Below are 14,434 nucleotides of genomic sequence, written 5' to 3'. Positions count from 1 at the left end.
CATAGGTTAGGCATGAGCTGAGTGTGTGTGGGGTGGGGGGTTGGGCGATCTTTGAAGTGAATCCACGGTAGAAATTTTGATTTAGGCTGAACTGAAATCTTCTCTCTGTACAACCCAGTGACCTATGGGGCCATACCTTAGCCAGAGGGATCTGATCCATCCCTTAGAAGGAACCATAACCTTCCCTTTTTCCACAGCCTTTCTATCCACCTGCCTGGGTAGAGGTCCACAACTTCACATTTGTTTCCTCTCCCCTCCTGTCCCCACAACTTGGAAAGGGCTTACCTTGTGTTCTGTTCTGAGCATCACTGTGTTTGGAGGGCAGGGGACTCCAGATTGAGGAGATCAAGAGAGCCATACCTTGTGAAGATTGTTAGAGGACAAGTTAATCCCAAGACATACCCAAGATCCTAACCCAGACAGAGTATTGGGGGCTGGGCTCCAGAGATGAGAAACGCGAAGGAGGCCGAGAGGTCCTGTCCCAGATACCTCCGGGATTGGGCTCAGCAGGAGGTGACAGCCATGGGCCAGGTTGTGGTGTGCTGCCTCCATAAGCAAGGCTGGTCTTGCCCTGTGTCCCTGTGGGTCCTGGCCATATCCAAGGAGGTGTTTAGGCAGCTCCCTGATGCTGACAGTCCAGCTCTTAGAGACCTCAATCAGAAGTATGTACTGCTCACAAAGGTCACTCCTGGGCTGGAAGTTCTTCCTGTGGCTTCTGTTTCCTTCTCTGAGGGCACTGATTTGGGGGACCTAGAGGGAACAGAAGACTGTCATTGGCTGTCCAGGAATTGGTCCCATGACAGTGTCCCTCACCACTCCCCTTCTCAAGGTAAGGGGAATCTGAACTAAAGCCAGCCAGATGTCTGTGGTTCTGGAGGACCTCATATTAGCCTCTAGGTAACAGTGGACAAGTGATGAGGTGGAGGCCTGGGCATACAGTGTGCGTGGCCAATGTGAGACCCAGGTCGTGGTTTCAGAGCAAGCAAGCAGCTCACCATGGGTGAGGCCCCAGCTCCAGGTCCTGGAGGGTGTCTTTCAGGGCCTGGCCACGTGTCTCTGGCAGCAGGGTGCAGAGCAGGCCGGCCACAATGGGGAGGCTGCCGTAGATGAGCATGGGGAGGGCAGAGTGGTACTCTCCCAGCAGAATCACTAGTGGTGCGAGGATGCCCCCGATCCGTGAGAAGATGCCCACCAGCCCCATGCCTGTTTGCCTGGGAGAAGACCAGGGCAAGCTAAGTAGACCTGGGCCCAACTCTGGGCCTCAGCTTCACCCCAGTATATTTTCTCGGGAGAGCCCAGACCCCAAAGGTCTGCAGGGTCTCCAGCCTCACCCACCCCATTCAGCGCTCCTGCTCTCTGCTCCTGCCTCCAGCTCCTGCTCTCTGCCTGCTACACTCCTGCTCGTCTGTCAACTCTCAAGTCAGGAGGCTGTACATCCTTACCACCCTCCCACCTGAAGACATCCTTCTCTGGGGCCATTCATTCTTAGATGTGTCCCATATTCCTGTCCCGACCGCCAGGGTGTGGCCTGCTTGCCTGTCTGTCCTCCATTATCCTGGGGACAGCTTGAGGGCTTGGTCTAGATTTCTAGTTGTCCTGGACCCTGCCCAGCACTGCTGCCCCAGAGCCAGCCCTGTCAGCTATTTGTGGAATGGGGTGAGGGCCGAGGAGGGACAGCCAAATCAGTCTCAGCAGCAGAGGAGCAGGAGTCACACTGCAGTTCTTACCGGAGGATGGTGGGGAAAAGCTCGGCAGAGTACACATAGGAGATGGTAAAGGCGGCAGCTGTGGCCATCTTCGCCACCACAGCCAGCACAGTGACCACCACAGGCAGATCTGGCAGAGGGTAGACAGTCCCATCACCTGGGCCCTGCCGCCGGCCCCATCCACTGAAGCTCCCCACCCCTTCTGTACCCAAACCCCCGGGAAGCCTTTACTCCTGGAAGCGGAACAATGGCCACTGGTCTAGCCCCTGACAGCCGGCGGGTGAGGGGGAATGGGGTGGTACCTGCTGGGATGAAGATGATGATGATACACATAAAGCCACCCAAGACCAAGGTCCCCAACTGGCTCCACTTGCGGCCAAACCTCTGCATCATGAAGATGCTGGAACAGCGGGCAGGCACCTCAACGGCTCCAAAGATGAGCTGCGTCAGATAGATGTCCAGGCCAAAGTCCCCCACTTGGAGGCTCAGGCCGTAGTACCCCAGACTGTCCACAAACCTACAAGGTAATGAAGGGCTCTTGTCGCTGCTGGGCGACGAGACACCACCCAGAGGGAGAGCCTGCCTTGGTCAGCAGTCACAGCAGGGGACACTGGCACAGCCAGGGAGAGACCATCCCATCCAGACAGCCACCAGCCCACCTCTCTGACGACACACACCAAGGAGGCTGCAGCCCTGTGGTTCTGTCCTTGGGCTCTGGGCACTCACCAGACACAGAAGATAATCAGAGTCACCTTCCGGAGCTGGGGGTGTCTGAACAGATCCAGGGCATTCCCTGAGGGGCCTGTCTTCTCTGGGACCAGCTGGGAGGAAGAAGCAGAGTGAGAGGCCAGGCAGGAAGGTCCACGTGGGTCTGATTCTGGGCCTGGGCCTGCTGGAAGTACCTGGTTCATGAGCTCCGGAGAGAGTTTCCGCCTGTTGGCCGAGGCTGCCCTCTGAATCAGTTGTTTCGCCTCGTCCATCCTCCCATGGGTCAGGAGCCACCGTGCAGATTCTGGCAGAGCCCTGTGGGTCAGCAATAGCTATGACCTTGGGGCCTGGAGTCCTAGGGAGCTCTCTGGCTTGTTCCAGTGCAAACTGAACCCCACACCCAGCTGTGACAGGCTTCCTCTCCCAGACTCGCCTCTGACTGTCCCGTGAACGTGGGCGCTGCACTCCAATCCCACCACAACACAACTAACTTGGGGGGGACTTGCTCCTGGCATGTATTTTCCTCACCAGAAGTAGAAGAAGAGCAGTAAGCCAGGTGCAGTGCCAGTGATCTGAAGGAGCCTCCAGTTGCGGAAACCATAGGCGAGTCCCGCGAGCACCATCTGCCCGAGGGAGAAGGTGCACTGGGCCAGGACCACGGCCTGCATCCTCCATGTGGGCCCCACCCACTCCGTCACTGTGGGAATGGAGAGGTTGAGACAGGGCTAATCCCTGCCATTCACTCCCCATTACTCCCAGGTGCCACCCTGTGGGGGCTGGGCCTCAGGGCCAACACAGGAAGCACCAGTGCGACCACTTCAGATGTGGGGTACCTGACAAGACCTCCACAGGCCATTTGGGGCCATGGCCCTCCCAGACCCCTGGGCCTCACCCTGTGACTGAAGGCTCCAAGGACCAGACACTCACGTAGGGTGACATTGCTGAAGGCAAATCCAGCGATGGCAGTAGCCACAGCAAAGCGCAGGGCCACGTAGAGCTCAAAGCTGGGCACAAAGGCTGTGACCAGGCCAATGAGGGTGAAGAGGAGGAGCTGCACCAGGATCGTGGCCTTGCGGCCAATCCTGAGGAAACAGGGCAGGTCCATGGGAAGTGTCCCTCCCAGAAGGCATCTGAGGAGAAGGCCGCAAGGGGGCCCAGCCCTGTCCTGGGGTCTCTTTGTGAGGGAGGAGACACGGCCCTTCCCTGAGCCCCGTTTGAGGGTAGGGGGAGGAGGGCCTTGCCCTAAAGGCCAGTGTGAGGGGCATAAGGGGGACTTGGGCCTGTGCCAGAGCTGACGAGCTTGCTAGGCAGGGAGTGGGCAGGGCAAGGTTCTTACCGGTCCCAGAGGGGCCCAAACATGAGGGTGCCAACAAGGAGCCCAGCCATGAACACTGACTGTGTGGTGTCCTTCAGATGCTTCCGATCACAAACCAGGTTGAACTGAAGGAGACACAGGCAGATGTGAGTCCAGGGGCTGCACGGAGGGCAAGCCCTACACCACCTGGCCCACTACAAACCCTTCAGCGAAGGAGCTCATGGTTCCCAAACTGTGTACTGAGGCATTCCGGGGCACCATGGTGAACTCACTGAGCATGGCAGGGCATTTCAGGTTTTAAAGGGAAATACAAGTTGACATCTCTCTGACATCACACAAACTACTAGCTCAGGATAGTTCACACTTTCAACGTGAGACCACGCTACTTTCCTTCCAATGACATCATATCTATGTGAAATCTGACATCATATCTATAGGAAAGTGCTTTTGGCAGTTTTTGTGAAAGCAAATGCCACAGAAAATCAATGTGGAAGAGAAAGTGAGGGCGGCAGTGTTCAAGGACTGAGAAGTTGTACAATGCCCAGTAAGTGCATACAGCCTATCAGTAAGTTATTGTGCTTAAGAATAAAATTAAAATATTTTTCCATCAACGTATGTGTTTATTCCAAAAAATAACTACTAAGTTGTTAGGACATAAACACTTGTTTGAACTTAATGGCTTAATACATATAGCTGTTAGGCATTTCTTTTGGCCTGGAGATGCCATGTAAAATTATTGACACACTAAAGATGCAAATTTTGGGACCCCGTGACAGACCATTAATTGGTGCTTCCTAACAAATGGGGCCGCTTCCCCATAGCCAGGGCACCCCTGGGACACACTTGGGCCTCTCCATGTTTTTCCACCTGGCTGCAAAATCCTCCTGAAATACCCACCATTAACAGGCAATCAGAATCCTAAGAAGCCCTCACACATGCCTTGAGGAAGGCGATTAGATCAGAGGAACACACGCACATACACATGCACACACAGAGGGAGGGAGGGAGTGAGAGAATGTGCAGGTGTGAGACAGAGAGAGACACAGAGAATGCTAATCCACCCAAGATCTATAGAGAGAATCTCACAGCCTAAGAAACCAAGAGGAGAAGATATTTAGGTCCATACCACTCTGTACGCATGTCTGCTGAATGTGCACTTGACTCACTTGACTGACCCCCATCCCACTGGGTTGTGGGCCCCTCAGGGAGTCCCGCCATGCCTCTTGCACACAGCTCAGTTCCACACACAAATGTTTGTTGGGGAACCATCATGCGAGCTCTCCTCCAGCTTCCCAGCAGCAACCTCTAAGCGCTCACCCTGTGCTAGGTGCTTGCTAAATGCTTTACATGCATGATCTCACAGAATTCTAATAATAATCCTTCACTTATCATCTTCCTGAGAAAGGAAATGTTAAGCAGCTAACCCTCGGTCCCACAGCTGGATGGCAGCTGGTGGAGTTGAGACATCTCTCTTGCCCTAGACAGGGAATGAATCTGAGTAAAGGCTAAGAGGATGTCTGCTGAATGAATGAATAAATGAAGAAATAAACTAATGCCTACAGCTAGCTAATTAACCAATCACCATCAGTTAAATAACTTTTAGCAAGAAATTAACCAGTCCAGGAGTTACTGTTGTGCTCATATTTCTTTTCTCAAGGACAACTGTTAATTTTCAAGAACTTTCAACATGTATCAAGTGATGAACTGATGGTTCCTGGGAATGAAGTGGGGAAGGACAGGGGACTTGAAATTGTTGCTCCAGCCAGTTCTATCCTGTTTAGTTTTTGTCTAGCAGCCACAGATTGCCTTTTAGTAAGATGGCATTTAAAATAACTAGTAATAAAGGCCTACTGTTGCCAGGCTCAGGAGTCAGAACTGAGTGGCTTTGTGTGACCTTAACCCTGTTAGCCCATCTGTCTGTGTCTTGATTTCCCACTTACAAAATGTGAATAAAATATGCTACATAGTATGACCTGATACAGTGAAAGGAACTAACACTTGTAACATGGTTAGCTCAGTGGCTGTGTCACAGGAAGCTCTCAGCACCTGTTATCTAGGGTGAGGCTGTGCTCTGGCCTCTGTGCTCACAGAGCTCTCAGCTGGTGGCAGACAGCTCAGACACAAGGGGGTGAAGTGCTCTCTGGGCATGAGCGCCAAGCCATGGAGTCTTCTAAGGCTGGCACGCCTGGTCCACAGCCACCATTCACTACCTCTCTTCAGTTTATATACCTGCTATGGCATTAAATCCTCATTCTAACCCCATAACGGCTTATCACTCCCTTTGTGCAGCAGCAGAGGCTGAGGCTTGGAGAGGCGCCGAGATGTGTCCAAGCTCTCATGGTGTTATCATGTTGCAGGTGGTAGAGATGAAGAGGGCTCCAAGTTGGGATGCCAGTCATCCTCCTCAGCCCTAACTCCCACAGTGGATGGTTCTGTCTGCAGTCTGCCATGGTGGTCTGCAGAATCCCACCCTCATTTCTTGGAGCCTCCCCAGCTTGGATCCCTCCCCTATTCTAAAACCTTCAACAGCTCCCTTTGGTCTCTAGGAGAAAGCCCAAATTCCTTAGCACTATATCTAAGGCCCTTGAAGAGCTAGCTGTTGCCTATTTCCCAGCCTCTTTTGCTATGTCAGCATTCCTAAATATGCCAGGCATTTTCAAGCCTCCAGAACCCAGAAATGGTTGTTCTCTCCACTTCCCCTTCCCTCCTATTCCTACTTCTTTGGTCCCAGGACAGATCACATGATTGTTGCTATTCACTGATGGTCTTCCCACCTTCCCATTCCAAGATCCATGTAGACAGGGGAGTCATTTTTTTCTTCTCTTTTTTCTTTTCTTTTTTTTTTTGAGAAAGCATCTCCCCAGGCTGGAGTGCAGTGGCATGAATATGGCTCACTACCAGCTCAAACGATCGTCCCACTTCAGCCTCTGGAGTAGCTGAGACTATAGGTATGTGCCATCATGTCTGGCTGATTATTTTATTTTTTGTAGAGATGAGGTCTCACTATATTGCCCAGGCTGGTCTCGAAATCCTGGGCTCAAGTGATCCTCCTGCCTCAGCCTCCCAAAGTGTTGGGATTACAGGCACAAGCCACTACACTCAGCCCATTTTTTTTTCTTTTACCCAGGATGGACACGTAGGAAATGTAGGTTGAAAGAAGAAACATTCTGACCTTCAAGAGCACACAGCCTTCATGGAAATATACTTTTTTCTTTTCAAATTAGTATTGTTTGCATTTAAGTTTAAATATGAAGTCATCATTTATAATAAGGAAGCTTAGGTGTCAGAGAGAGTCCTCTGGGTCAATGGGCAGAACCTTCCTCATGGATAAAAACCAGAGATAGAAGATCTCACACCAAGCCAACTGCATTCTGGAACCAAGCTTGGGATTATCATGTGGTTCAGGGCACAAAGCGTACATTTCCTTGGGAGTCACAGTCTTTGGAAGAGTAGGGGTGAGGACAGCATGATAGGGTAGGGCAAGAGGCCCAAGGTCCACCACAATGCCAGCATTGTCTAGGAGAGAGGTCCTGAGTGCCACCATGCCCCAGGGAAAGGCTGAGGTCAACATCGAGTTTGAAATATTTAAAGTAAATACAAAACTATTTCAGCAATGCAGATCATTAAGTGTGCTGTTGTGAGCAATGATGCCATTGATAAAACAGATCTACCGATATCCTACATAACAAACAAATTTACATCTGAAAATATACCAACTATTTCTAACAACTATGCGTCATGGTTATGGTTGGTGGAGAGTCATATGCTCTTGGACTTTTTGACGCTTCTGGGCAAGAGGGTTATAAAAGATTACAATCGCTAAGTATCCACAAACAGATGTTTTTCTAGTCAGTTTTTCAGTGGTATCTCCATCCTCATTCAAAAATGTGAAAGAAAAGTGGATGCCTGTTCTAACTCACCACTGTCCAAAGATTCCTTTCTTGTCAAGACCCAAATTCATCTCACAGATAATCCCTCTACTCTTGTGAAACTTGCCAAGAACAAAAAATGGAAGCCTATCACTCCAGACTGGCCTCGGACTGGAAGGCTGTTGAGTACGTGGAGCATTCTGCACTCACAGAGAAGGGCCTAAAGAATGCAGTTAATCCAGCCTCCAGAGCCAAAGAAGAGCCTCAGGGGTGTGCTGCTATGAACAGCTCTCCTGAGCCCTTTCAGCTCAGCTTGTGTTGCCATCACAGTAAAAGCAAGGTTTAAGTCAAACTAAGGATTAAAAATTAGGGCGGGCATGGTGGCTCACGCCTGTAATCCCAGCACTTTGCGAGGCTGAGGTGGGTGGATCACCTGAGGTCAGGAGTTCAAGACCACCCTGGCCAACATGGCAAAACCCCATCCCTACTAAAAATACAAAACTTAGCCGGGTGTGGTGGTGCATGCCTGTAATCCCAGCTACTTGGGAGGCGAGAATCACTTGAACCCAGGAGGCGGAGGTTGCAGTGAGCCCAGATTTCACCACTGCACTCCAGCCTGGGTGACAGAGCAAGATCCTGTCTCCAAAAAAAAAAAAAAAAAATTGAAGTTCATTCTCTGCAATAATGCCAAATGCCTAATCCTACCAACATATACTCTTGCAAGACAAGGCTCATGGGTATGGTTCCCCCTCCCCATTCCAATACTAGTTACTTAAGTCACTGTTTATTGTCAGAAAAGTGATCAGTGCTCGTTTGTTTTGTTGCTTCAAAAAATTTTTTGCTTGCATAAAAGCAAGGCATGTTTATGATGACTCTCTAGCACACTAATGCCAATTGTTAAGCTGCTCCTTGGTTCCCCTCAAGAGTAATGTGGGACCTCTTAGTGCTGTTTTTTTTTCTTGTTTTTGTTTGTTTGTTTGTTTTTTGCAGGTGTTTGTGTGTGAGGAGTTTATTTTTGAGTCTTTTAAAAAATTTATTCACCAGTGGACAGTCCTTAAGGGGAGGAGGACAGATTGATTCCACATTCCACCTCCTAGATCTAGTTTAGAAAACACATTCCCCACCTGCCTCGTTCCATAACACAGTCCTTTCTGAAAGCTGCCTTTTCTCTCCACCCTTGGGTGTTTGATGAAACTCACGAATGTGGGTAGAGTCTGTCTTGCCCTTCCTCATTTCTTGCACTATACATGTGACTGTGACTTTTGAGAAAATGTGCTATTTGCTGATTTATTTTTCGAAGTTAATTTCCAACTTCTTTCACTGATAAATGAAGGGAAGTATTGTACCTTTTGAAATACACTAAATGGAGTGAGTTCATAATCTGACAAAAGAGTCTTTCCTGTCATTCTCTCATAAGCTTAGCATAAATGTGCAGCTTAAGAGTGTGTGACATGGTGTTCCCAGAATGCAGCTGAAGACCCAGCATGTAGAAGAAATGTGAGGGTGATGGTATCTATAAGACAGATGTCTATGGAGTGATAACACACTCTTTCAAGTTATGCAGGCCTGCTTCATCGAGGAGCTGAGGTTGGAGAAGGAGTGGGGAGAACACTTAAGAACATGGGAACCAGTCAAGGGACTCCCCTTGTTTCTGTTTTGCATATGAGGAACCTTCCAACAGAGAAAATGGAGGCTCTCTAGTTTACCAGATGTCATGAATGAAGGCTCTTCCTAAGTGTTAACGGGGATGTTATCGGCTTATTTTGGTTGCAGTTCCCAATTGCTAAAAATGTTTAGGTAACTTTTTTCCACCTTCTGCAAATCCTAATTATTACCTTAGTGTCAACTAATGCTTCAACTAATGCTTTCTCACATGATAATTCTTTGTGTATGCATTCTTTTCAGATGTGCCAAACAATAACCAAAGAAAAGAGGTCCCAAATCCTTGAAAACATCCATCTAATTCTATACTCCTGCCCCTCCACCCTGACCCCATTGCAGGCACACCCACTGCTCCCCAGACATCCTGCCTGCTTCCTGCTGCCAGGCCTTTTCTGTGCTATTCTTATTCTCTGCCTGCAAAGGCCTTCCCCTCTTCTCTAGCAACATTTTTCTAGTATCCTGGTGCCTAGTTCACACATATCACCTCCTTCAGAAAGTTGCCTCCCCATTCCTCCCAACCAGGAGGAAGCAAATACTGGGCCTTAGAACCCACCCAGCCCTTTATTCCTCTGCAAGGGGCCCAGACCTTTCCTGAACACTAGAGAAATAAAGTACCTTTCCCCTCTGACTTCCCTGCACAGTTAATTCTCAGGGGGCTTTGGCTGAATACGGTTGCATGAACAGTCCAACATGGGGTGTGAACAAGGCCTAGAGTAGTCTGTGAGCAATCTGGAAGGTTTTCTGGGCTTTGAGAATGATGATATTTGGCCAGGTGGGCAGACAGTTTAACACATATAGGCATACCACAACACGTTAGGGCTGGTGAAGGCTGGGACTGGCCATGGATATGATGCTGGGGAGATGATGGAGAGGACAGTAAGCGTCAGAAGGGGCTAGGCGGACCAGTCCCAGAGCCTGGGAGCATGCATAGGCTCCCAAGAGCTCCCTGTGGGGTGGAGTGGGGTGGAGTGGGGGAGAGTCGGGAGAAGGACAGGCAGGACATATCCGCAGGCTATCAGGCTTCTGGGAGCAGCTTTATGGTCACATATTAAAAAGTGAAAGTTAAACTTTGGTTAACACATTGGTCTCTGAAAACCTCTAAAAATAAATACTTTTTCAGCCATGGGGTGGGGGAGAAGTGAATGTTTAATCCCAGATTTTCCACCATAAAGAAGATGAGAATTATATAGATCCCCTCAAGCACCCATGCCCCTCAGGTTTCTGGACTCTCTGTGCTGCCTCCCACTCCTGTGGGAATCTAGACAGCAGGTGTCTAGCATGAGAGCCCCAGCTCCATGATCAATTCACTGCATTGCCCTGGCTAAGCCATCTCCTCATTCTGTGCCTCAGCCCCACCATCTGGGAAGCAACAGAGTGGGACTGGATGCTTTCAGAGGGCCCCTCCTGCTCAGAGGTGGCTAGGGTGGGAAGTTTTCTGCCTGCATCTCTCCTAAAAGAAGGAAGTTAGCAAGAATGAATGCTTAGTTATCCACAGGACAAGTCCTAGAGTCCTGGATGTTCTCCAGCGTCCCAAAGGCAGGCTGGCAGAGATCTAGAGAGAAAAACTGAACGGTGTGAAGCCCAGCAAGCAGGAAGGCAGTGAAATGGACAGGGAAAGTGATGGCATTAGAGAGTTAGGAAAACAGGAACGTAGGCAGACATGCAGGGACAGACTGAAAGACAAAGAGAACTGGACAGACAGATGAGAACACTGGGTAGAGAGAAAGGCACAAAGACGGGAAAACAGGAGAGGACACTAACTGGGTAGATAGCCAGAGAGACAAGGAAAGAGAGGGACAACAAAAGGATGGGCAAAAATGGGCAGATGGGCAGACAGACTGGACAGAGAAGATGACAGGCAAATGGGTCAATAGGCAGAGGACAAAGAGGAAAATGAGATTGACAAAATGAAAAACATATGTGCCCATGGTTGACCATATGGGCATGGGGCAGATACAGAGCCAGTGACTGAGGGTAAAGAGTCAGGCACAAGACCCAACAGACCCACAACTGGTGGAGAGACCAGCAAAAGGAAAAGCCTACCTCATTCTTTAGGGATGGGAGCCTGTTCTCAGGATATTCCCAGCCCATATCACAAGGCTGCGTCTCATTGAAGTGGTGGCTGAGGATATCCTGCAGGCTGGCATTGGCAGCGGGTGGCCGGAACATGAGGCAGGGCTCTGGGTGGCCTGCAGTGTCCAGGGGCACGCTCAGTGCCAGCTGTTCAGCAGCACTCAGGTTGAAAGTGTGGTTCTTCACCCAGGCCACTGCACAGTGGTGGGGCTCATCTAGGACCATGAAGACATGGGCAAAAAAGTAGAAGGGAGACAGGAAGTTGAGAACACACAGCAGTATCAACAGTTGTATCTGGAAGCGACCAAAGTCACCTATTTCAGCCAGGACCTGGACAAATTGAGCCATGTCTGCCACTCACCACCTCCTCAGCCTGGGGATACTAGGGTAGCTCTGCAGCTTGGCTCTGGGAACTTGCTCCTCTGGGCAGTGGTGACAGCTGCATTAATGTTTAATCCAGCCTTGCCCTGCTCCACCTGTCACTCCTCAGCCCCCTAGGTGTGACCTGGGAAGGGCAGAGTATGATGAAAAAATAGTCCACATGGATGAAGCTGGAAACCATTATCCTCAGCAAATTAACACAGGAACAGAAAACCAAACACCACATGTTCTCACTCATAAGTGGGAGTTGAACAATGAGAACACATAGACACAGGGAGGGGAACATCACACACTGGGGCCTGTCGGGGGGTGGGGGACAAGGGGAGGGAGAGCATTAGGACAAATATCTAATGCATGTAGGGCTTAAAACCTAGATGATGGGTTGATGGGTGCAACAAACCACCATGGCACATGTATACCTATGTAACAAGCCTGCACGTTCAACACACGTATCCCAGAACTTAAATTAAAATTTAAAAAAACAGAAAAATAGGCCGGGCGCGGTGGCTCAAGCCTGTAATCCTAGCACTTTGGGAGGCCGAGACGGGCGGATCACGAGGTCAGGAGATCGAGACCATCCTGGCTAACACGGTGAAACCCCGTCTCTACTAAAAATACAAAAAATTAGCCGGGCGAGGTGGCGGGTGCCTGTAGTCCCAGCTACATGGGAGGCTGAGGCAGGAGAATGGCGTAAACCCGGGAGGCGGAGCTTGCAGTGAGCTGAGATCCGGCCACTGCACTCCAGCCCGGGCGACAGAGCGAGACTCCGTCTCAACAAAAAAAAAAAAAAAAAAAAAAAAAAAGAAAAATAAAAATAAATAGTCCACTCCAGCCCACACCACCTCTAATTGCAACATCCTAAACAATTCACACTCAACTCAAATGAAACAGGTAGATGGGTCAATCAATAGGCAGAGGTAAAACCACTACAGTAAAACGCTGACAGTAGTTGCAGCACTCGGACACAGAATTCCCTTCTAGGGACAGCCCGCACTGGGCAGCATGGATAAGCAGGAGAGCAGCAAGCACCTAGCCTGCGGATAAACTTTGCCAGCAGCCCACTCTGGCCTCTTGATCCTGATGATTTTTCTCTCCTGTGGGTGTCTGGTATGTGGTGATATGCAATACCTGCCAATCCTAGGAGGCAGCATGCAGACCTGGAGCCCCACCAAAAGCACAAGTGCACTGCCTTTTCAACACCAAAGACAAACCAAGAATACAGAGCAATGACAGAGTTGCATTTTGAGCTCTGCTTTAATGAAGAAGGAAACCATTAACACAACTCTAAAGAGGAAAACAAATGCAAGTAGCCCAGCCTCCCTGAGCAATCTCAGTGACAATGAACACAGGACAAAGTATGTCTCCACCACAGCCCACACACACACCAGGTGCATACACATATACATGTCTGCTTGTGTATGCATAAGAAAGCATTTTCATGTTCTGAATTTTGAACTATTTTAAGGGATAAGCAGAGGAACACCACTGAAGGGAATGCAAGGAAGCAATGTTATGCAGGGCAGCCCTGGCCACCTGACTGGCACAGCTGCTGGTAGCCTGTTAATCAGTCAGCCTGCAGTACAGGTCAAGACAGGGCAGACAGTGGAGGGCAGAAGCAAGGCCTGACATGCTGCTCAGGGAGCATGCTTTGCTCTTTGCCCCACCCCAAGCTCTCCCGCCAGGATCACCACTGTCCCCAGCTCTTTTTTCCTTCACTTAGCTTCCTTGAGTGTTCTTATTCTCAGCATTGTCTCTATTGAATAAACAGTTGCTACCAGTCGCCACTGCCTAGTCTGGTATTCCCCTTATGGGAAAGAACTGAGGTGGAGACAAGCCTTGTCCTCTGCCCTCATCATCTCCTCACTCCAGTCAGAAAAGGAATTTTTGCTTTGTTTGGCTCCAAGCAACCAAGGAAGCTAGAGCTAGGAGGTAGGAAACGGGAGCCCTGCCAGTGATTCACCCTGAGAATCTGTTCCTTCCTGGCTCTGGCCCTCAATTGCCCCATCTGGGTAAAGGATGGTCTCTAAAGATTCTTCCACTTCTTGGTGTACAGTTCTAAAGCAGAGAAAGAAAGAATGATTAGCAGACTCCTGACAAGAGTGAGGCCTGATCAAAGACCTCCCTAGAGTCAGTCTCCAGCTGAACTATGATCCCCAAACCTTGGAACTGAGGCACCGAATGTCACTGGTCTCACGTTACCTCTACGTTCCCCAAATCCTAATGTTTTGCTTTACTTCTTCCTCCCCTTAACTTTGTCCTCCCTTCCTCCCCACCATATCCTGTAAAGACTGCCAGACGCTCTCTGTAATGCTTCAAGGCCCATGACCAGGTATCCTCTTTGAAGCTGTCTTCCTCATTTTCCTCTTTGTACCTGCCTTCATTCAAGGCCACAGCTAAGACCAAAGAGGGGTGTAACAAGAGTTTTCTAACCAGCCGAGCAGTTTTAAGTGGAATGAATACACCCTCCATATGGGAAGTATCAGGAAGATCACTGGCAACCATGTCCAGGGAGCAGAGGCAGGTGTCCGTGTGTGGGGTAGAGGGAGAGGGAAGTATTCCTCAAAGATCCCCTACAGGGATGGACTAGATGATGTCTCAAATCTTTTCCAAATTTGCAATTTAATGATTCTATTAAATAAAAAGTTGTGGTAAGACTTCTGGTTTCTGGTCTGGCACATAAGGAGCTTAGAAGTTGCCACTCCTTTTTAACAAGTAAAATG

At 49.6% G+C, this 14,434-nt stretch overlaps 1 protein-coding gene across 1 annotated transcript; it reads right to left on the bottom strand.

Moving 5' to 3' along the window:
- Positions 1-370: 370 nt before the first annotated feature.
- SLC22A13 (solute carrier family 22 member 13) lies at positions 371-12,510 on the bottom strand. Its single transcript, XM_050780334.1, has 10 exons — positions 11,304-12,510; positions 3,751-3,854; positions 3,342-3,496; positions 2,943-3,111; positions 2,609-2,729; positions 2,433-2,527; positions 2,009-2,223; positions 1,728-1,836; positions 996-1,211; positions 371-750 (listed from the first exon to the last, which is right to left on the bottom strand). The coding sequence occupies exons 1-10, from the start codon at positions 11,679-11,681 to the stop codon at positions 657-659; spliced, it is 1,656 nt and encodes a 551-aa protein (XP_050636291.1). The 5' UTR covers positions 11,682-12,510; the 3' UTR covers positions 371-656.
- Between the last annotated feature and the right edge of the window lie 1,924 nt (positions 12,511-14,434).

The sequence above is a fragment of the Macaca thibetana genome, chromosome 2 (genome assembly GCF_024542745.1).
Source record: "Macaca thibetana thibetana isolate TM-01 chromosome 2, ASM2454274v1, whole genome shotgun sequence".
NCBI lineage: Eukaryota > Metazoa > Chordata > Mammalia > Primates > Cercopithecidae > Macaca > Macaca thibetana.
The sequence above is the reverse complement of the archived record's forward strand: the minus strand, read 5'-3'. Positions and strand labels throughout refer to the sequence as shown.

Excerpts from the sequence above, each read along its gene's own strand:
- SLC22A13 (XM_050780334.1), bottom strand. The coding sequence starts at position 11,681 with ATGGCTCAATTTGTCCAGGTCCTGGCTGAAATAGGTGACTTTGGTCGC. Across the intron at positions 3,497-3,750 it reads TTTGGGCCCCTCTGGGACCG|GATTGGCCGCAAGGCCACGA; the intron begins GTAAGAACCTTG and ends CTGTTTCCTCAG. Across the intron at positions 3,112-3,341 it reads CTTCAGCAATGTCACCCTAC|TGACGGAGTGGGTGGGGCCC; the intron begins GTGAGTGTCTGG and ends CCATTCCCACAG.